This window comes from Anolis carolinensis, chromosome 1, assembly GCF_035594765.1.
Source record: "Anolis carolinensis isolate JA03-04 chromosome 1, rAnoCar3.1.pri, whole genome shotgun sequence".
Lineage (NCBI taxonomy): Eukaryota > Metazoa > Chordata > Lepidosauria > Squamata > Dactyloidae > Anolis > Anolis carolinensis.
The window spans coordinates 81,124,311-81,148,387 of NC_085841.1; the positions used below are offsets into that span (position 1 = coordinate 81,124,311).

General features: G+C 43.8%; 1 protein-coding gene across 7 annotated transcripts in view; it reads right to left on the reverse strand.

The window, feature by feature from the left end:
• Nucleotides 1–16,705, reverse strand: part of adgrg6 (adhesion G protein-coupled receptor G6) — a 124,612-nt gene extending 107,907 nt beyond the window's left edge. For 2 of the 7 annotated variants that reach the window (XM_016998380.2, XM_016998378.2), the window contains exon 1: nucleotides 16,229–16,692. In XM_016998380.2, coding sequence (XP_016853869.2) covers nucleotides 16,229–16,230 — 2 coding nt within the window. In that variant the 5' untranslated portion in view covers nucleotides 16,231–16,692. Of the gene's footprint in view, nucleotides 1–16,228 lie in introns of all 7 variants that reach the window. The other 5 variants (XM_062977947.1, XM_016998381.2, XM_062977965.1 and 2 more) reach the window with 5 other exon arrangements.
• Between the last annotated feature and the right edge of the window lie 7,372 nt (nucleotides 16,706–24,077).

A 24,077-nucleotide genomic window follows, 5' to 3' on the forward strand; every position in this document is an offset into this window, starting at 1 on the left:
GAAGTTAAAAATAAGTATTCCCTTTCCTTATTCTAGCATGATCTAGCTTCAGTTGGCCTTGGGAAGAGCAGAGAGCTTAATGACCTCATGACAAAGCCCTTCCACTGTCTGTTCATTTAGGCTTTTGGTACTGCAGTGGGAAAGGGTCAGTCTTTTACGTACAATCAAATTTTCAATTATGATGCAATCTCCCAGGCATGGCACAGGGCACCTAACATTGAAAGCCTACTCATTGAAGTCAAATAACGAAAAAGGGAATGGGTCAGTTGTCAGTTAGCCAAAACATGTAGGATTCCTCCTGACTGGTTCAGGTGTACCGGTAAATTGATTTAATTTTTGCCCCTTTATATTCACTAGGTTACTGCTTCTTCTACAGTTCTTGAAAATGGGGTGGGTGGTGAAAATAGATATCCCAAAATATGTTTTATTTTTGCCTCCTGCTTGGCTGTGGTGTTCTGTGGTGTTTGTGGTATGCATTCACATCCTCTTTGTCTACAACATGATTTTTTTAATTGCTGATGATAACATAATTGTCGCTACTCTGCACCCAAGGAGGAAATGGTAAAGCAGACACAAGTTCCCACAATTATAGCACTTTTAAATTGGGCATTGATGAGAATGGCAAAAACCAGTTAAGGATGGGATTTGGGGCAGGACTAAAAATCGAATTGTAGCACTGTAATTGTATAGTGTGAAGGGTCCTTGTCCCAACATAGCCAGCTTCAGAATGGCAGGGCTCCAAGAGGGTGGAGTAGGAAGTGGCAAACCTAACACCCCAGCCCCCTGTTGCTTGAGGCAATTGCCTCATTGAATCTAAAAGCAGGGTTAGCCCTAGTAATCCCCTGGGAACAGAGTCTAAATTAAACATAGCAGTTCATGTTTAAGGCAGTGTAAGAGTATAAAGGGAATACAAAGCTGCAATAAAAGCATGTATTCACTAAGTGTATTATATTGCCTAAGGTAGGCTTAATAACTTTCAAAAATTAGCTAGTATTCCACTAGTCATCCTCAAATTGCTACAAAGTGTCACTGAAGAATACTGGAATAATACTCTTTTATCACTAGAGATTGATGAGGAGATTGTTGGGTGAGGAGGAGAAGCTTCCAAAAAAATAAAATATGATTGGGATTTTCCAGGGAATTCCTTTGATTCTGCACATTAATAAGAACTGCAATGCTTTGCACAAGAATCATTCATAGAAATGACTTGGAAATGTGTGAAAGGACATGTGTGAAAACCTTCTCTTTGGTTTTTGGTTCCTGTCCTCCCCTATCAGTCAGAGGAAAATTGGATCTTATGAAAATACATCTGTCATAACTTGCTGCCTCTTAGATAACAACATGAACAGTTTATTTCACAAAATCCTTTAAAGCAAAAGGAGGAAATGGGTGACTGCTGGCCACATGTATCATCCCAAGGGTGTTTTTGATACTTCCATATTACTTGACTCCCCCTTTTCTGGCAAAAAGGAAAAAGGGGGGGGATCCCCATCTGAGAAATCTCCAGGAAAGCAATTTACCTTTTGAATAGGTTGTGTGTGTGTGTGTGTGTGTGTGTGTTGCTGCAGTATTTAACACTTTTTCAAATCCTGTTTTTTAAAACCATAAGTATAATTTCAATTACTTTGGAGATATTTTGCCATTTGTCATTCCCGCAAAAGATCCTAATGACAGGAAACTGTCCCCCAAACCCACACCTGCTTTAAAGGGCAAGAAAGGAATGGAGAACTGTGTTTGTTGTCAAAGGTTACTCCCAAATACGTTTGGATAGAACCACAGGATAATTCTTTTTTGCTAGTTAAGTTTACTAGTTCTAATTCTCCATATTTGACAAAGTAAGTAAAGGTTACGTTAAATCCAGTCATGTCTGACTCTGGGGGTTGGTGCTCATCTCCATTTCTAAGCCGAAGAGCCAGCGTTGTCCGTAGACACCTCCAAGGTCATGTGGCTGGCATGACTGCATGGAACACCGTTACCTTCCTGCCGGATCGGTACCTATTCATCTACTCACATTTGCATGTTTTTGAACTGCTAGATTGGCAGAAACTGGAGCTAACAGCGGGCGCTCACTCTGCTCTGATTGGCAGAAACTGGAGCTAACAGCGGGCGCTCACTCTGATTTGAACCTGCGACCTTTCGGTCTGCAAGTTCAGCAGTTCAGTGCTTTAACACACTTCACCACCGGGGCTCCATTTGACAAAGTAGCTGATTGTAAAATATATTTTTCTTTATTGAGGGTTATTACAAACTACCAACTAAACAGTAGCTTAAATATCTGACATGGAGAAAATTAAACTTAGAATAATTGAAGATACACTGCTTGAGATTCTAAAACATAAAAAGCTCTTTGATGAAGTCAGACACTCTAAAATAACCAGTTTTGAATACAACGAAATTATTGTCCTATTGCTCAGGTAAACTACAATTACAGTGTTGCTAAAAGGAAATTCCAGACACTGTAATGAATATTTGGTAAATATATAAATATGGTGATATCTTTATTAGATGTAGAATTTTGTCCATAAGGCTTGAAAAAGCCTTAAAACCTGGCTTTTCCAGAGGGCCTTCGACGACTAATTTTTGGGGGTTGATTTGTCTGCCCATTTAATTTAATTAGAGAGTGTTCTGCCATGATTATTGATACCTTGCTAAGTACTTCTGCCACGAAGCTACAGAAGCCCTCTATTTCGGCCTAGAACTGTTTTATCTCCTTGTTTTTAACATGTGATGTATGTATTGATTGTATGACTGCTTTTCATGTTTGATTTTACAATGTGTAATTTGTCACTGTTTTTATTATTGTTGTGAGCCGCCCCGAGTCCCCTCGGGGAGATGGGGCGGGATATAACAATAAATTTATTATTATTATTATTATTATTATTATTATTATTATTATTATTATTATTATTATTATATCTCTTTTAGCCTTAGTTACCGTTCTGTATAGATAACAGTGAAACATACTGTATGATTACTGTGAGCACAACATAAGAAAGTTCAGTTATCACCCTTGAGCATCAAGTACAGACAAATCATTTGTATCCAATTATTTTATCAGCCCAAGTCCAAGGGAACACATGTAGTGATGCCAATGATTATTCTACAGTTACAATACTGAGCTAAACTGAGGTGAAAATATAGTTCCCTTCACAATAAATAACTAAATGTAAGCTATGCTATCACAGTCAGTGGAATTTACTTTAAGAGACACTATTCAACCTTAAAAAACAAATGAGAGATACTAGGAACTATTCTGATTTTATTCTGTTTGTACCATTTTAGCACATGCTTTACCAAACATAAGGTAAAACAAATTCAGAAAACTTAATAAAAATGAGACCCATTATATAACTAGGGGAAAAGAAACTGTTTTGTCCTGAACTCTTGCTCCTACTGAAAAGTTTGACTCGGTTATATTTTCCTTATACTATCAGTCAAAATTCAGCATTTGCTTGGAACTCTTTAGATAAAGTGCCAAAGACAAAATTTACAAATATAAGCATTTCTATCAATTTTCTTCTTACATTATCTCTCATTCTCTTTTTTTTCCCTCACAGGCTTACACTCTTCTTTCCAAAACAATCTCTTTGTGATGACCCATGGGCCTTGTAGTCCTGCTCAGGACATTGTAATCCCTGATGAAGATGAAAACTTGGGTTTTTTACCTTCCCAGTCTGAACTGGATTCCTCTCAGCCAGATCTTTCCCAGGCAGATCTGGGAACCTTGCACCTGCAAGAAAGTTGTGTCCCAGAAGTATGTCAAACAACCCCAGAGCCTACTTCTCCCGTGTTCTTGCGCCGGGAGTTTTGTAAACAACAGAGAAGTTTGGAATCAGCTTCGCGCAGGAGTGCGAGGATAGCAGCTAAGAATGTTGCCAATTAAGACTGTTTCTCGTGAGAATCTTTAAGGAGTTTAACATCTGGTCTCGGAGTTTAGCTTTCGTTTCTGTTTCCCAGAGAACGGCTTCGGTGAGAAAGTTAGACTCTATATAGGTGTTTTGCCCGCGTAGTAACTTCGCGGAGTCAATTCGTCAGCCTACGGAGCGAGTTGTGTCTGGACAGCGCGCTCCGATTCAAGCCTCGCTCCTGCCCAAGCCTTGCCTTGCTATCCAGCCTTCGCCTTGCTTCCCAGCCTTTGTTTATCTGCGGACCTTGCCTTGTTTCCCAGGATCAATCCTTGCCTTGTTTCACGGATTTTACCAAGTTATTCCACGGACCTTGTTCTTGTTCCTAGTTACCTTGTTCCACGTTCAAGCCTTGTTTCAAGTATCAAGTTATTTCCTAGCCACGCTCAAGTTTTATGGACTAAAGGACCTTGTCATCTCCCCTCACCTTGCTTGGCAAAGTGAGTGTTTCGGTTATTGGATTACAACTTTGGACCTTAATATTTCCTATTGGACATTGCTTTTTTGGACTATTTCTGACCTTTCCTGAAAGGTCTATTTCTGGACTATTTTCTACACTTGTTCTTATTAACTTTATATATTCCTTCAATAAAGATATTAGTTAGATTCTGGCCTCTGTGTATGGTTATTGGTGCTCTGCAGCCTGGGTCGTGACAGTTTGACTCCGCGCCACCCTAAGCACCAATTAACCTCGGCCAGAATGTCCACCGGAGACGTACCTGGGCCGAGCGGCCAGCCGATTACCTACACCATCGACAAGGAAGAGGTGGATCGCATCCGCGACAGACTCAACGCCCAGGATGGAGAAATAAAGGGCTTGCGGGAGCGCGGAGTCCGCCTCCCGGCCATGGCGTTGCCCACCAAGTTTACTGGAGAAGCTTCTAAGGTTCATGTTTTCCGTCGCCAATGTCAAGCTTATCTAGAGGCCCGAGATGCCGAGTTTCCCCAAGAAGACATCAAAGTGGCGTGGGTTTACAGTCTTCTAGACGGGCCAGCGGCCAATTGGGCGACGGCACTGTACGACCAAGCCTCTCCACACCTAAGATCAGCGCAACACTTCTTGGACCACCTCAAGGAGACTTGGGGAATCGAGGACAATTTGGAGGCAGCCGGTCACAAACTCCGTCGCCTTTTCCAAGGAGACAGACCTATGTCTCAGTATATAGCCGAGTTCCGAGTGCTGGCCCACAATACCGGCTGGAACGATGTAGCCCTCAGAGGACAATTCCGGGAGGGTCTCAACATTGAAATGCTGGAAGAAATCTCCAAGGTGGACCCTCCCCAGACCCTCGAGGCACTCATTGATCAATGTTTACGGGCTGAAGTCATGATTGCCAACAGGAAACAGTGGGTTCGAGGCCAGGGCAGTAGAGCCGGGGCAAATCCCCCCGCTCCCGCCAGCGTTCAGCCACGACCAGTGTGGAGACCCCCACCACCAACCCCATACCCCAGAGGAGGCGAGGAGGTGCCGATGCAGTTGGGCAATGTGCGTCCCAGACTAGATGCCGCCGAGAAGGCCCGTCGTCAACGCTTAAACCTCTGCTGGTACTGCGGGAACGGGGGCCACTTCGCCAGAGAGTGCCCAGCCAAAGGGAAGCCGGCCGCCCGTCTTGCGGCGGCGTCCTCCACGGAGACGAAGGCGTCTGAGCCGACTGGTACACAGCCGGCGGGGGAAGCCAACGACCGGGTGTAGAGAGGCTCGCCAACCCGGTCAAAAAATCCATCCAAGAGCCGCCAACCGGGGTCCTGTTCCTTCTCGTGGTCACTTTATGGTCAGCAAAAAGGGGACCCGTCATGATCCACGCCATGATAGACTCTGGAGCTACCAACAATTTCATCGATAGAGAGTATGCCGACTCTCTGGGATTACAATATCATGATTTCAAGAATGCCCGTGTGGTGCAAGCCATAGACGGCCGCCCCCTCAAGACGGGCCCCGTAAGTCAGTGGTCGGAACCCACCAGGATGTGGATAAGGGAACACATGGAAGAGATCTCCTTCTTTGTTACCGAGGTCCCCCATTTCCCTGTGATTTTGGGAATTCCATGGCTGACTCTCCACGACCCTAACATCTCCTGGTCCAACAGAGAACTGCAGTTTGCTTCACCGTACTGCCAAAACCATTGCCTCGTAGCCAAGGTATGCCATGCCACAGACACCGAACCCATCATCACCTTGCCAAAGAAGTACTCCGAGTATTGGGATGTATTCAATGAGAAAGAAGCCGAAAAATTACCCCCACATAGACCTTATGACTGTGCCATTGACTTGGTGGAGGGGGCCCCGATCCCGCGAGGGCATCTCTACTCCCTGACTGAACCAGAGCAAGAAGCTCTCAGGGAATTCCTAGAGACAAACCTTCGCAAGGGATTCATCAGACCCTCTCAATCCCCAGCCGCCTCCCCAGTGATGTTTGTGAAGAAAAAGTCAGGGGAACTACGCTTGGTGGTGGACTACAGAGCATTGAACAATATCACCAAGCGGAACAGCTATCCCCTGCCCTTAATCTCGGATCTACTGGATCGGCTTCGAGGAGCCAAGGTTTACACCAAGCTGGATCTTCGGGGGGCTTACAACTTAGTTCGCATCAGGGAAGGGGACGAGTGGAAGACCGCCTTCCAGACCAAATTCGGATTATTTGAGTCCCGAGTTATGAATTTCGGTTTATGCGGAGCCCCCGCAACGTTCCAGCATTTTGTCAATGACATTTTTCAGGACTATCTAGACAGGTTCTTGATAATCTACCTGGACGATTTTTTGGTGTTTTCCAGATCACAATCAGAACATGAGAACCACGTCAAAATGGTGTTACAACGATTGCGGGATCATGGACTTTATGCCAAGCTGGAAAAATGCGCCTTTGATCTACAAGAGGTAGATTTCCTTGGTTACCGCATCTCGCCTCTAGGGCTTTCCATGGATCCAGCCAAGGTCTCAGCAGTGTTGGAATGGCGGGCGCCAACTAACAAGAAAGAGGTGCAGCGTTTCTTGGGGTTCGCGAACTATTACCGCAAGTTCATTCCAGATTTTGCCCGCTGGTCCGACCCCATCACTAGCTGCATCCGTGGAAAGCAGCCTTTCCGCTGGACTGATCAAGCAGAGAAAGGGTTCCAGCAACTAAAGAAACTATTCACCTCCCAGCCAATTCTACAACACCCAAATCCTGGAACCCCTTTTGTGGTGCAAGCGGACGCCTCTGATGTGGCAATTGGGGCTGTACTCTTACAACCGGAGGGAGATCACCTCCACCCCTGTGCCTTTTATTCTCGTCAACTAACCACACCAGAGAGGAATTACACCATTTGGGAAAAGGAACTACTGGCTATAAAGGCAGCCTTTGAAACTTGGAGACATTGGCTAGAAGGGGCCAAATTTCCCATTGAAGTCCACACTGATCATCGTAATCTAGAACATCTAAGAACTGCCCGCAAACTAAATCAGAGGCAGCAACGTTGGGCTTTATTCTTTGAACGTTTCAACTTCCAGATCCATTATGTGACTCCAGCCCAAACCAAGCAAGCAGACGCCCTGTCACGTAAACCGGAGTACGCTGCAGGACGCAAGGAGACCTTTGAATCCCAACTGCTACAACCCGAGAACTTTGCCACGCTCACGGTGGGGAACACCAAATCCATTCCCATTGGTTCAACTTCCCCTACTCCAGGACCCATCTGTGCTCAAGAAATCCGGGCTAGTCAGCAAGCAGATGCCTGGGCGCAGGACCAACTTCGCCAAGGTCTGCATTTTCCCTTTTCGCTTAAAGATGGACTGCTATGCTATAGAAATCATGTTTATATCCCACCCGGACCGGGCAGGGAGAAAGCGCTTCGTCTGTGTCATGACTGCAAACCAGCTGGGCATTTCGGACTATTTAAAACCATGCATCTGATCCTAAGGGATTTTTGGTGGCCCAAGATCCGCAAAGATGTGGAAAAATATGTCAACACCTGCCCAGTATGCCAGCGCTCCAAGATAAGAAGGGAGAAGCCCTCAGGGCTTCTGCATCCCCTTCCTACCCCATCTCGGCCATGGGAAATAATTTCTGCGGATTTTATCACTGACTTACCACCTTCCTATGGTTTCACCATGATCCTAGTGGTGGTGGACCTTTTCACCAAGTTAGCCCATTTCATTCCCTGTGAAGGTCTTCCCACGGCCAAAGAGACTGCAGATCTATTCCTTCAACATGTTTTCAGACTACATGGATTGCCCAAGAGTTTAGTCACAGACCGTGGATCTCAATTCACCTCTCGTTTTTGGAAGGCACTACAAAAACTATTGGGCATAGACTCTCGCTTATCTTCAGCTCATCATCCCCAAACAGATGGGCAAACGGAGCGCACCAATGCCACTTTGGAGCAGTATCTTCGCTGTTATGTAAACTATCAACAGGACAATTGGGCTTCTCTGTTACCACTGTCTGAGTTTGCCTACAACAATGGAGTTCAAGCTTCTACAAAAGAAACGCCGTTCTTTGCAAACTACGGCTTCCATCCACGTTTCTTCCCCCCTGTCATTGAAACTTCAGAAGTTCCCGCAGCAGAGGATTGGCTGCAGGAACTCACAGCGGTGCAACAACTTTTGCTCCAGCAACTGGACCAAGCCAAGGAGGACTATAAACGCCACGCTGACAAACATCGCCAGCCGGGCCCCGAAATCAAGGTAGGAGATCGGGTTTTCCTGTCCACTCGCTTTCTGCCCTCCCACCGCCCTTGCCGGAAGTTAGATGCCCGTTTCATTGGCCCCTATCCAGTGGTGGCGCAATTAAACCCCGTGACTTTCAAACTCCAACTTCCGCGTTCAATGCGCATTCACCCAGTGTTTCACCGTTCCCTGCTCCTTCCGGCGGATGGTGTGCGTCCTGATTCAGACCAACCGGCCCCCCCTCCTGTGTTGATGAATGGGGAGGAGGAGTTCGAGGTTGAGGACATTTTGGATTCTCGCTTTCATCGCCGCCGCCTACAATATCTCATTGACTGGGTGGGTTTTGGCCCTGAGGAACGCTCTTGGGAAGACGCCTCCACAGTCCATGCTCCTGATCTAACCCGCCGCTTTCATCAGACCTATCCCGCCAAGCCGCGACCTCGCGCCTCGGGGAGAGGGCCCCAGTTTGGGAGGGGCCTTGAGGAGGGGGATAGTGTGATGACCCATGGGCCTTGTAGTCCTGCTCAGGACATTGTAATCCCTGATGAAGATGAAAACTTGGGTTTTTTACCTTCCCAGTCTGAACTGGATTCCTCTCAGCCAGATCTTTCCCAGGCAGATCTGGGAACCTTGCACCTGCAAGAAAGTTGTGTCCCAGAAGTATGTCAAACAACCCCAGAGCCTACTTCTCCCGTGTTCTTGCGCCGGGAGTTTTGTAAACAACAGAGAAGTTTGGAATCAGCTTCGCGCAGGAGTGCGAGGATAGCAGCTAAGAATGTTGCCAATTAAGACTGTTTCTCGTGAGAATCTTTAAGGAGTTTAACATCTGGTCTCGGAGTTTAGCTTTCGTTTCTGTTTCCCAGAGAACGGCTTCGGTGAGAAAGTTAGACTCTATATAGGTGTTTTGCCCGCGTAGTAACTTCGCGGAGTCAATTCGTCAGCCTACGGAGCGAGTTGTGTCTGGACAGCGCGCTCCGATTCAAGCCTCGCTCCTGCCCAAGCCTTGCCTTGCTATCCAGCCTTCGCCTTGCTTCCCAGCCTTTGTTTATCTGCGGACCTTGCCTTGTTTCCCAGGATCAATCCTTGCCTTGTTTCACGGATTTTACCAAGTTATTCCACGGACCTTGTTCTTGTTCCTAGTTACCTTGTTCCACGTTCAAGCCTTGTTTCAAGTATCAAGTTATTTCCTAGCCACGCTCAAGTTTTATGGACTAAAGGACCTTGTCATCTCCCCTCACCTTGCTTGGCAAAGTGAGTGTTTCGGTTATTGGATTACAACTTTGGACCTTAATATTTCCTATTGGACATTGCTTTTTTGGACTATTTCTGACCTTTCCTGAAAGGTCTATTTCTGGACTATTTTCTACACTTGTTCTTATTAACTTTATATATTCCTTCAATAAAGATATTAGTTAGATTCTGGCCTCTGTGTATGGTTATTGGTGCTCTGCAGCCTGGGTCGTGACACTCTTTATGCTATAATCAGAGGGAATCCACACTGCCCAAAAATATTTATGAGACTAACACAACTTGTGTTACAAAAATCGATTGAAAATTCCTCATAATCTGAGCAAACAACTGCAGAACAGAGACACTCAAACAGACCTCCCAAACTCTGGAAGCCCCCCCGACACACCTGGACTTCCTCCTCCCACCAACAACATTCTGGGATACTTCACTTTTCCCAATCTCCAGCTATGGCCAACATGTTGTGAAATTACCTTAGATGTACATAAATATAAGATTTTTTAAAAAAAGTTCATTTCATATAAACAAACATAACATCTATAAACAATTTCTGGTTTTCTGGTTCAATTTTCTACAATCTAACAGTTTCCTGGTTGTGCAGACTAACACCCGCTCAATGTATACTATTCACCCATCAGTTCTTTGTGAATCAGCTGATGCAAGCTGATCAGGTGCCTGTGTGCTTCAAAACATTGACAAAAACACCACAGGGATATGTGCACAGAGCAAGCATCCCAGTCTACAAGAGAAGGGGAAGGCAATGCCTTCCCAACACCATCAACTAATTTGACCTATGGAAAATTACACATGTATCCATCAAACTAAACACAAGAAATCCTTTACAAAGAACATGGATGAAATTCCATTTCATTCTGTTAACTAACTACTCCAGACCTGGCCACCAGCTTGATGGAAACAGAAAAAATCATGTGTTTGTGTAAAAAAAGACTGATCATACAAACATGAACAAGGTTGAATTAGACAGACACATTTAATCCAGACTTCTGTTCAGAATCTATTTTCTTAAACAGTGCTTAGGTTAACATATTTAAAATCTTCCACTGCTTTCATTAAAAAGGCATAATTGTTCCTTTACTTCAAATGCCCACACTTTACTTTAATCTGGTGTGCAGTCCAATTAAAATGAAGTACAATGTGGAAAACAAAGAATGAAGTTGGTTGTAGTAAGTAGATCAACCACTTTAACTCACATATATGCCGACTACGTAGTCATTCTAAACAACATATAAAGTTGACAGAGTGAAGACTCCTTTACCTTTAATGGCTATGCGGAGGAAGAAATGTCTGCAGGTGTTACCTATTACCTGTTTCACCATTGCCTCACCACTAGCTACTTTCAGTGGGACAATGGATTCTGTGAACAGAAAGATGGAGTGGCCATGGGGAGCCCTCTCAGCCCAGTAGTAGCAAATTTCTATATGGAACACTTTGAAAAACAGGCCCTAGAAACAGCACTGTTTGGTTCACATACGTAGATGACACCTTCACAATTTGGAGCCATGGAGAGGAAGAACTCAGCAAGTTCCTGGACCACCTTAACAGCATCCACCCAAACATCCAATTCACCATGGAAAAAGAAAAGGAAAGAAAACTGCCATTTCTAGATGTTCTGGTCATCCGCAAACCCAATCAACAATTGGGCCACACAGTTTACAGAAAACCTACACACACAGATAGATACCTTCATAAAAACTCCGACCATCACCCAAGTCAAAAAAGAAGCACAATCAAAGCCCTGACAGACCGTGCACAAAGAATCTGCGAACCTCACCTCCTCCAAGGTGAACTAAACCACCTAAACTCGGCTCTACAGGCCAATGGATACTCCACCACAGACATCAGAAGAGCTGCAAGGCCAAGAACAAGCCATGAGAGTCAAGATAAAGATCCACCCAGAGGAAAGGTGTTCTTACCATACATCAAGGGAACCACTGACCGCATAGGCAAACTGATGAAGAAGCACAATCTACAAACTATCTATAGACCCACAAAGAAAATCCAACAAATGTTACAGTCAGCGAAAGACAAGAGGGATCCTCTCTCCTCTGCAGGAGTCTACCGGATACCATGCAGCTGTGGACAAGTCTACATAGGGACCACCAAACGCAGTGCCCAAACAAGAGTCAAAGAACATGAAAGGCACTGCAGACTAACTCAACCAGAGAAATCAGCCATAGCAGAGCACTTGATGAACCAGCCTGGACACAGTATATTATATGAGAACACAGAAATGCTGGACCACTCCAACAACTATCATGTCAGACTACACAGAGAAGCCATTGAAATCCACAAGCATGTGGACAACTTCAACAGAAAGGAGGAAACCATGAAAATGAACAAAATCTGGCTACCAGTATTAAAAAACTCTAAAATCAAAACAGTAGATGGGAACCAACACTCTGAAGGAAGAGGAGCCCCAAGGACAGCTATTGACTGAACAAAAGATCCCCCCAGGCAAGAGACAAAAACCTTTCCAATGCTAATTAGAGTGATTAACTGAAACATTAATGCTGGCTTCCCAGTGACAAAGGACTCTTGTCACACCCTGGACTCTCCACAGATATATATTTTTTCCTTTAGTTTATCCATACCTCACAACCTCTGAGGATGCCTGCCATAGATGTGGGCGAAACGTCAGGAGAGAATACTTCTGGAACATGGTCACGCAGCCCGAAAGACATACAACAACCCTGTGATCCCAGCCATGAAAGCCTTCGATAACATATTACTTGGTTGTTTGTCAAGAAACATTAGCTGAAATTCCCTCTTCTACACAACCGTATACAAGAACCCACACTAGTTTTATGTGTTGTCAAAGGCTTTCATGGCTGGAATCACTGGGTTGTTGTGCATTTTCCGGGCTATATGGCCATGTTCCAGAAGCATTCTCTCCTAATGTTTTGCCCACATCTATGGCAGGCATCCTCAGAGGTTGTGAGATATATTGGAAAACTATGCAAGGGAGGTTTATATATCTGTGGAAGGTCCAGGTTGGGAGAAAGGACTCTCGTCTGTTGGAGTCCAGTGAGAATGTTTTAATTAATCACCTTGATTAGCATTAATGGCCTTGCAAGCTTCATTCCTGCCTGGGGGAATCCTTTGTTCTGAGGTGTTAGCTGCCCCTGATTGATTCATGTCTGTAATTCCTCTGTTTTCAGAGTGTTTTTCTTTATTTACTGTTCTGATTTTAGAATTTTTTTTAATACTGGTAGCCAGATTTTGAACAAAATCTTCTGAAACATGGCCATACAGCCCAGAAAATGCACAACAACCCACACTAGTTTTCCTTGATCAAGTGTTTTTAAAAGCAAAACCTTTGCAGGAAAACAAGAGAAAATTATCAAGAAGAGCTACTGTACTGTAAATATCCATAATATTTGTTCACTGAGAATACAATATGCCTCTCCTTCTTCTTATATAGCTGCTGAAGCTGGAGGGGTTCATCCAGTTCATCAACTGGTTAGTGAGACTGTGGGAAATTGGAGAAGGGACAGTGGTCCGCAACTATCATGACCACTGCTTTTCCACCACTAGCAGTGACAGAGGAAAATATGGCAATGGAGATCGCTGGAAGAAGGAAAGAAGCTTTCACTGCCATCCCCCTCTTTCCTGTGCACTGAGTTGCATGTATGTACACATATGCATATATGACTCTCGGTCCCCAGCAGAATTTGCATTTAACCCTCAGAGTTGAATTGGCTACAGTCATCTAAAGCTGCATGTTTAAAAAACAAACTTTTCACAAGAGGAGGAATGAGTGAAAAGTTTCTTTGGTTTCTCTGTTCCCACGAAACTAGAATTTATGAAGTTCTTCAATACAGGGAATTTCCATGTACATGTAAGTTTGCATATACGGTCATAGATAACTTTTGCTAATATCATACAATTCAGGCATAAGAATGCTGCCTCAGATGCTCTTTCAAAAGAACTACCTCGATCATTCTTAGGATAGGACAGTTTGGAAGAAAATGAAATTAAATGTTAGCGCAAGCATACAATCGTAACACAGATTTGAATTACTGTATCTCAATGTAGACTTAAATTATAAATTGAATCATTTAGTCAAATTAAACTATTGCTTTGTCACATGAATGATCAAGAGTGAAATGGATGTTAGCAATGTCTGCAATATAACCACAAAAAGAGGAAAGGAATTGACATTTTTAAACAAAGGAAAATAAAAACTTGATGACAGACTCTTCAACAATTGCATTCCCTCCCAGTACCTCACCTCCTTTTCCAAGAGCTGTCTGACATAATCCGCTTTAATCATGACCATATTCCATCTGCCCGCTCTCTATTATATCTTATTTCCTCAATACTCTACATTTCATACTAGAATAGTATTGTCCATAAATAGTACCCTAGTTTGCATGCATTTGGTGAATTAAAAGGGACTTTTAAAAAAATGTTTTTTAGCAACCACGTGTCTGTTTTGAGCTGCCGAAGCAATCGGGAAACCTCAGACAGGGAATGAAAAAATGCAATGTTCATGTCGATAAATGAACTGGAATGATTAGTTTCACTGCCAAGGTGAATGAAGGTGATACCTACATGTTATTAAATACATGCGTGATTAATATGTTAATTAGAAACCAACATATCCATCTCTCAATTGGTTTAGAACTCCAAAGAGGTCAAAATTCTGCCTTTAACATGTAATGAATTACTCATAATAAAATATGTTTAAGTAGATAGTTCTGCAATATTGTCTACTATTTATAGCAGGCAGGGGCAAACTTGGGCCCTCCATGCATTTTGGACTTCAACTCCTACCTTTCCCAACAGCCTCAGGCCCTTCACAGCCTCAGGAACTTAAGAGACTGAGGGGGGAAAGGAAGGGGCCTGAGGCTGTGAGGAATGGTGGGAGTTGAAGTCCAAAATGCTCGGAGGGCCCAAGTTTGCCCATGCCTAGTTTACAGGCATTATAGACCAAATTGTAGAGTATATTTTATCCATGAATCTGATAGTAATTATTTTGTACTTCCTTCCTTCTCCAAAACAGAGGCCCTAAAACTCCACATCTTAACCCTGACTACATAGTTTTATATTTGTTTTTAAAAGCATAGAGGTAGTCGTAACAAGTGTCAGTTCACCAGCAAAGAAATGAGTTTACATGGACACTACACTACAGGGTAAGTTATTGCTCTATCCATCCTGACACTGGGAGAGTTAAGAAAAACATAATATTCCATATATTATGTATTTTCTCTCGAGGGAAAATAAAAAGATCTCTATGAATGCCTATCAAACTCAAGGAAAGGATGGCGGGGCAGAAAAGATGAATGGCGTCTGTTCTTTGAACCTGGCTTACTTCTTTTCTTTGTTTATCTCTATCCAGAAAGGGAAGGTTGTGTGATTTCTGCTTGGTTACAAATCTGCCCAGGAGATCTCACTTGGCTTTCATCTAAATCATTTTGGGTTTAAATTGTAACTAGAAAGAGATATCGTTTAGCTGTTTGAAATCAGAGAAGGTAAAAAGGTAAAAGTTTTCCCCTGGCATGAAGTCTAGTCGTATCCTAAGTCTAAGCCGAAGAGCTGGCGTTGTCTGTAGACTCCTCCAAGGTCATGTGGCTGGCATGACTGCATGGAGCACCGTTACCTTCCCGCCAGAGTGGTACCTATTGATCTACTCACATTTGCATGTTTTCGAACTGCTAGGTTGGCAGAAGCTGGGACTAACAGCGGGAGCCCATCCCACTCCCCGGATTTGAACCACCAACCTTTCAGTCAGCAAGTTCAGCAGCTCAGCGGTTTAACCTGCTACACCACGGGGGGCTCCGAAATCAGAGAAAGCACAGATAAATGTTCTAACACAAACCACAAGAGGATTTGCAGCCGTTCTTTGGGTCTTTCTTCCAGGCCACACTGCAAAAGGGGTATAGGACTGGAAGAACAGTAACTTTACAGGCCAGGGTGCTTCTTCATTTCAGCAGAAAGGTAAATGTACAGTATTTATTATGTTTGGGTTTTCCTTTCAAAAGCACAACTTTCCCCGCTGCCATGAAATGATCCAAGAGCAAACAGATGCCATCATTTGCTCCGCCACTGCTTTTCTATTAAAGGCGAATGAAGAACCTATTGAATCTGGACCTTTTTGGGGCGCCGCTGGGAAGCCTCTCTCTTACCTGGCTCCTTCTAGTTTGCTGGCCTGGCCTTTTCTCTCTCTGCCCGGGAACGAGTCACCGTCCCTGGCTGAAGAGAAGAGGGGCAGGGGCAGGGGTCTTGTCTGCCCGGCTTGGAAACACCCGTGAAAAGGAGCTGAAAAGGAGAGGCGAAAGCTAAACCCGGTTCCTTTGGACCCCAAGGGCTAGCAAGGGGTCTCAAAGCGAGGAGAAGCCAGAGGCGGCGAGCTTTCGGAGGCTTCCCCCTGAAAGAGAGAGAAGTCACGGGAGACAAGAGAAACTTACATGTTGGCATTGTCGGGCTCAAGCCACCATCGTCTGCTGGGGGCCGGCGCCGCTCTTCTTCCTCCTCTTCTTCCTTTTTCCCTCCAATGTCCACAGTTTCTCGTGGGAAAGGGCTCCAGGAGCGCACCTGCACCCCTTCAAGAGGAGCTCCCCAACTCCGTCCAGGCGAGGAGCGCCTCTCTAGCTCGGACCAGGCAAAGAGGGGGAGGAGGGGGAGGAGGGGGAGGCAGCGCTCCGTGTGCCTCCTCCTTCAGCTTTGGCGAAAAGCCCCTTCCAAACTTTGGAGCCCAGTTGGGGAGGCGGCGGAGTCGCTGGGCAGCTCCCTGAGAGCCAGAGGCGCAGCTCCCCGGAGAGGCTGCCTCGGCGCCCTGCTCCCGCCCCGCGGCCAGAACGAGGAGGCAGCGCTGGCGTCGGGCTTCCCTCCCACGGAGATCCCCGCCCGGCCAGTCCTGTGCCGCGGGGCCGCCTTCAGGCAGACTGCGGGGAGCTCCACGGGGGTCCGGATGAGGCTCCTTTGGGAGGGTCTCTGCATAGGCAGGGCTGCAGCCGAGCGGGAGGGGTTAGGGGTTCAAACCACCCACGAAAATGTTCAGGTTTTTTTTTTTAAAGAACAAACTTGGTTTACTCATGAATTTTAACTGATTATCCAAATCCCCAGGAGTGTCCACTGAAGTTTATCTGTCTTGAGTGTCCACTGAAGTTTATCGATGGAGCCTGATTTCTAAATTATTTTGCGTTATGGAACTACTCTTCATGATTCGTTTAAAAAAATTTCAACCCCCCCTTCCCCTGTGGATATGTCCCCTGCTTGCCCCACTGCCTTACCCCACCGCTATATATCTACAAATCCCGTCAACTTGTCAGCGGCGCCATCTACACCACCCTATAATGCAGTTTAAAACTACATTACAGGGCAGTAGAGATGGGGCCGGGCCCCTGGTGGTGGCGCAGTGTGTTAAAGCGCTGAGATGCTGAACTTGCAGACCGAAAGGTCCCAGGTTCAAATCCCGGGAGCAAAATGAGCGCCCGCTGTTAGCTCCAGCTTCTGCCAACCTAGCAGTTCGAAAACATGCAAATGTGAGTAGATCAATAGGTACCGCTCTGGCAGGAAGGTAACGGTGCTCCATGCAGTCATGAGCTTGGAGGTGTCTACGGACAACGCTGGATCTTCGGCTTAGAAATGGAGATGAGCACCAACCCCCAGAGTCCGTCACGACTGGACTTAACGTCAGGGAAAAGCCTTTACCTTTACCTTAGAGATGGGGCCAGTGACACCTTTGCTTTTAATACACCCTAACTTTGGTTTTCCGCATAAAATTGTTTTTTAAAAATGTGTATAAAATTACCAAGGTGTAGAAGGTGTATACAAAACATAAATGAATCTCGTACTTAGATCTGGGTCCCATTTCCAGGACCCACTTGGTGTCTTGGTTTTTAAGCCTGTTCTTGGGGTTTATTTATTTATTTCCCATACTTGCATCCCACCCTTCTCACCCTGAAGGGGGCTCCGGGCGGCCTCACATACAACATACAATTCCAAAAATAACAATTTTTGACATTGATTCAGAAAATTACATTGGAAAGACCACGTCAGCTTTAGTTTGTTAAATATTGTTATTTTATTTATTGGGTCAGAAGAGAACTGAGGGTATAGTTGTAATGTATTTAAAAACACAAAGTTAAAAGCTTGGCATGATAAGAAATGTCCTTTGACCAGTAGCTGGCCACTTGGAGTGCCTCTGGTGTTGTTATAAGAAGGTCCTCCATTGTACATGTGTCAGGGCTCAGACTGCATTGTAATAAGTGGTCTGTGGTTTGCTCTTCTCCACATTCATATGTCGTGGACTCCACTTTGTGGCCCCATTTTTGAAGATTGGCTCTGCATCTCGTGGTGCCAGAGTGCAGTTTGTTCAGTGCCTTTCAAGTCACCCAGTCTTCTGTGTGTCCAGGAGGGAGTCCCTCATTCAGTATCAGCCATGGCTTGAAGTTCCGGGTTTTAGCCTGCCACTTTTGGACTCTCACTTGCTGAGGTGTTCCTGCGAATATCTCTGTAGATCATAGAAAACTATTTCTTGATTTAAGGCATTGGCATGCTGGCTGATATCTGAACAGGAGATGGGCTGGAGATGTCACTGCCTTGGTCCTTTCATTATTAACTGCTACTTCATGGCTCATGTCAGGTAGTGCAATACCAACTAAACAGTACAATTTCTCCAGTGGCATGGGGCGTAGACATTCTGTGATAATGTGGCATATCTCCTTAAGAGCCACATCCACTGTTGTAATGTGGTGAGATGTATTCCACACTGGGCATGCATATTCAGCGGCAGAAAAGCAGAGCACAAGGGCAGATGTTTTCACTGTATCTGGTTGTGAACCCCAGGTTGTGCCAGTCAGCTTTCGTAGGATATTATTTCTAGCACCCACTTTGTGCTTGATAGTCAAGCCGTGCTTCTTGTAAGCCAGAGCACAGTCCAGGGTAACTCCCAAGTATTTTGGTGTGCTGCAATGCTCCAGTGGGATTCCTTCCCAGATAATCCTCAGAGCTTGAGATGCTTGTCTGTTCTTAAGGTGAAAAGCACAAATCTGTGTTTTAGGGGACATGAGAGAAACCTCCCGCAGGATCGTAACACATCCAGGCTTCCCCTGGGTAACATCTTTGTAGACGGCTGATTCGCTCGCAACTTGTAGCATGCAACCAAACTTAAATGTGGTTGTCGTGGTTTTCTATGGATGATCAGATGACAACTGGTCGATGACATATGTTCTGTATGTATCTTTAAAACTAGAGCTGATAGGTAGAAACTGCTGCTGTTTTCGGAAGCAGCAGGTCAAATAAACCCAGAAGCAGAGCTAACATTTGAGGCATCAAAATGTGTGCAGTCCAGTGATATCATTATATGTATTGTTGAATACTTTTATGGCTGGAATCACTGGGGTGCTGTGTGGTCTCCAGACTGTCTGGCCATGTTTTGGAAGCATTTTTTCCTGGCATTTCGCCTGAATCTGTGGCTGGCATTTTCAGATGATAGGATGTTTGTCAATATCTTATTGCTGCAGTATTATTTATTGTGCATCTTGTTAAAGCAGAGGCCTATATAGCTTTGTAAATTGTTTGACTTAAAACTGACTTAAAGCAAATGCCTCTGAAGACGCCAGCCACAGATGGAGGGGATACATCAGGAAAAACTGCTGCTAGAACACAGACATACAGCCCAGAAACCACACAGCACCCTAGATATAATTATATATATGCAGATATTCCAAAATCTGATAAAATATGAAATTTAGAACAGTTCTGGTAATCTGTAATCCCTTTCAGAGATACTCTACCTGTATTCCTCAGTGATTCCTCCATCCAAGTACTACACAGGCGTAATTCTACTTACTATCCAGGACAGATACTAAATAGGACAGATGAAATAAATGTCTGTCTTTGGCCCAGGTGAATACTGAGTCTGCTAAAATAAAAAATAAAGCCTGCTCAATTAGTATGATTTTAATACAGAGCTCCTCAGTTCTGTGTTAAACTAAAGTTTACACCTATATTCTTTAGTGGGGAAGTTCCCCCTTAAACTAGGCTGGAGTAAATTAGTCCCCAGAAATGGTCAGGCCAAATTAAACCACTGAGAGTCCTGTGTAGTTGAACATCCTCAATAATCAAAGGTGTAGTAAATGCAGAAGTGTTATGTATGCATGAGTGTGTAGTTTCATCTATAGCAATTGCTGTGTTTTATTGTTTTTATCAGGGAGTACTGTGAATTTATGATGTTGTGTTGACTGTTTATTGTCTATGCTTTGTTTTGTACTTGTTGTATTTTGCATGTCACACCTTGAGTCTTCTAGGAGATGGTGGCGGGATATAAATAAAAGTTGTTTATTATTATTATTATTATTATTATTATTATTATTATTATTATTATTATTATTATTATAGTTAAGGCCCTTATCTAGCAGACTGAGTACCAAACTACGACTTGTCACATCTAGGAACCACCATGACAAAGGGGGCATGGGGGACAAATAGGGTGGCCACCCAGCGGCATCACACCATATTTGGTGTGGCTGTGCACTGGAGTCTCCCTCCCACTCTGTGGTGGCTGAGTGGACTCCAGTCAGGCCTGATCCAGCATCCAGGATTAGGCCTACATTCTCAGTACATGTAGATGGGGCCTTTGAGATAACTCTTTGTAGCTTTCTCACGATCCTTGGAGAAAGAATGCATTGGCTACTTCAAATTGTGTTCATTGTTCATTTATATCTAAACCTCTAAGATTATACATCCATCTATCAAAGTGGATTACAGTGCACAAAAGTTCATGATGTGATAAATCTGTTATCTTAAATTGCCACACAATCCTATTGTTTGACTGCAACACAGATCAACTCAGTTGCCCCTTTGAAAACAACATGACAAAGGATCACTGAGGTGAAATTGCTGCTCACGAGGAATAATCTTTTGTTTCCAAGTTGATTTGTGATAGCAAACAAACTATAGCAAAAGTTGCTACGTAATATCCATTGTCTATGTCTTTGCAAAACTGCTCAAAAAGTCAAATTCAGCTACTGTATTTACTTTTTATCAAATTGACACTTTTGACTGATTTAAAATTTATTTCAGTTTTTCTGATGTTTTCTTAGCAACTAGTGCTTTCCTATATATTCAGTCACTCAAAAAAAAAAAAAAGAGATCAGATTAGTCTGGCATGAGTCTGACTGAGTCTCTCCTCCCACAAATATACTCTTCTTTTTATGCATGCATTTGTTTGAGAATATTCTCAACATAACTACAGAAATTGTTCTCAGAAGCAACAGACATTCTGAGAATATGGGAGCACCACATAGACAACAGAATTTGGTGCAGCTATGAAAGCAGTTTGTTGTACGGAAGGTAGCAGAAAATGCTACGCTTTTCATCAGCAATTCAGCCTCAGCCACTTTTATGTCCTTAGCATGTGCATAAGCAGTGTTTTTCCCCCTATTAGCGAGTTATTTTCATTACTTTTAAGTAGTCTGAGATATTGTAATGAAACTTCGTACAAATGATCACTATAATTGGCAAAAGACTCTTGCTCTTTGAGATCAATGAATGACCAGAATTGTTGCTATAGAGCAGTGGTTCTCAACCTGTGGGTCCCCAGATGTTTTGGCCTTCAACTCCCAGAAATCCTAACAGCTGGGAGTTGTAGGCCAAAACATCTAGGGATCCACAGATTGAGAACCACTGCTATAGAGCTTCCTACCTATGTGAAGATATGGAGAAACTGTCTTGTTAAAGAACTTTCAGTTTAGCTCAGGCCAGCCTGTGCAAATGAGTTGAATAAGGGAACCGATTCTGCTGAGTTTCTCAAACCAAGCCCTATCACAGTGCACCTGCAGCTATACTACAGTTATTGGACAGAAACTCCAGGGGCACCGTGCCCCCATTTTTTGTCAAAGTTTTAGGACAACCATCATAATCTGGCTCAGCCTAATTTATTGAAAGAAATTATATACACAACCATGGCCTGATAAACTGTCTTTAACATAATGATAACGAATCCATGTTCAGACAGACATATATTCATATTAAATTTATGACTGTCATAAATAACTGTCATCCAATGATATGAACACTTTGTAAACAGTGCCACCTAGGTCCATGTTGCTTTTCTAATATTGTTGGATTTTGGTTTATGGCTGCTTGTTAATTTTTATTTCGTGTCAAAAGCATTGCATAACAAATACATTTAAAAATGATGAAAAAAAATAGAGGAAATCACAAACAACTAAATAGTTTTAGACCAGAAACGGGCAACAGCAACCGCATTGTCCGTAGCTTTAAACAACTCCTCCTCCGTGCATGAGGCAGGACATTGTGGGCAAGCATACATATGCGGAGTTGTTTGTTCTGCTCCACAGTCACACAAGGTGGAGGATTCCTCCAGGTAGTGCCATCTTGTCAGATTGTCTTTAGATCTGCCCACTCCGCTTCTGAGTCTGTTCAGGGACTTCCAAGTTGCCCATTCTTGGTTTGCCCCTGGAGGAAGACCCTCATGGGGGGCCATCCAGTTAGAATTGCCAGGTTTAGCTGCCCAGAGGGACACCCTTGCTGCTGATGGGGGAACATCAAGAGGAGTGGTGGTTCTCATGAAGCCCTTCCTTGATTTGAGTCTGGTGGGAGGAGGCTGCTTGTTAATTGACTCCCTTGCTTATACTACAGTTAGTTTCCACCACAAGGAACTCTACCATCTATGGATTTGCTTGCACCTGTGGATGTATGGATCTGTTTATACACCTCAGTTAAAATCGTCTCCAACTGAGCACAATCTTCAGGAAGGTATGTATAAGGGGAGATCCTTCTTTAAATGTCTAAACCTTGTAGATGGGAATGAAACCCCTGAACCACAATGTATCCTTAATGATGGAGATGGTCCAGTAGGATATCGTGATCCTGTCCTTCACCTTGAATAGATCAAGGCAGAAACTGACACATTTACATTTAGGATATGTGATCTCTAGTATTAGATCAATAGGCCTCCTGAATTCATGTGGAATTTCCATAAACATTATGCTGTAAGGCTTTTAATGAGTATCTTGTTGGCTGCTGGGTGAAGATAATGTTACCATGACCTTTGGCTTGATCCAGCATGATTTTTCTTATTTTCTTTACATCCTATTTAATTTTGATTTCTACTGGCTTGAGTTAATCCCCATGAATTACAGGGTTGGGAGAAACAAACAAATAAACAAACATGCTATGCTATTTTTGGTGAGCCATTATGCAGAAAAGACAGTGACGTACTCACATTTGAAGGAAACAGGCTTTTTTACCCATTTAATTATTAATATTTATTCATTTATTTTTATACCCTGCCTCCATCTTCCCGAAGGGACTCGGGGAGGCTTACATGGGGCCAAGCCCGGGTAAAACAGCAAACCAAAATAAAATGTCACCAGAAAATACAGACACAAAAATTAAATTAACACTCTAAACATGATAAAATATAAAATGATAATCATCGTAAAAACATGGATTTGGGACCCAAGTAGAGGGGATAAAACGAACTAGGTAAAGTGCAATGAGTGAATATTGTAAACAAGGTCGTTGATTAAGTGCTACCATCAATAGGAGAGCAACTTGGGTTGGGGTGGACTGTGTGACTATAATAAACAGATAGGGCAAGATAATGTGCAATAGATGAGGAAATGGTTTTAGATACAAGGTCTATCATGGGGATAGTGAATTCACTCTCCAAAAGCCTGTTGGAAGAGCCAAGTTTTTAGGCTCTTCCTAAATACTGCCAGGGTGGGGGCTTGCCTAATCTCCCTGAAGAGCGAGTTCCAGAGCGGGGGGGGGGGAGGACCACAGAGAAGGCCCTCTCCCTTAATTAACCCACATTATGAAATATGCTCAGGGATACTTCAGTTAATGAAGTCTCTAGTATGAAGTTTCTTTTAAAGAAAGCTTTTGAGAATACATGGCTACTAAATAGACAGGATACTTGAGTCTTTATATAGCTTACAGTAGGTTTACAGAGTGGGAAGGAAGCTATTGGGTCGTTAAGCCAAACTCCCTACTCAGTGCATGATCTCCAGCTAAAATATCCCCAGCAAGAGGTAGCTTTGAAGACTTCCAAAAAGGAGTCCTCACCACCACTCTATAAACAATTAATTCCAGCCCAACTGCTTTTACTTCCAATATTCAGTTGATATCTACTCTTCTTGAACTAAAACATACATACTTACAGTGCAGAGCAGAGAGAAAGTAGAGAAAGAAAGAGAATCAGGCTGAGACAGGAAGTGGCTGAAGGGAATTCCTAACCACCCTTAGTAAAATATAGCTTAACCCTTTGTATTCAGGTTTTCA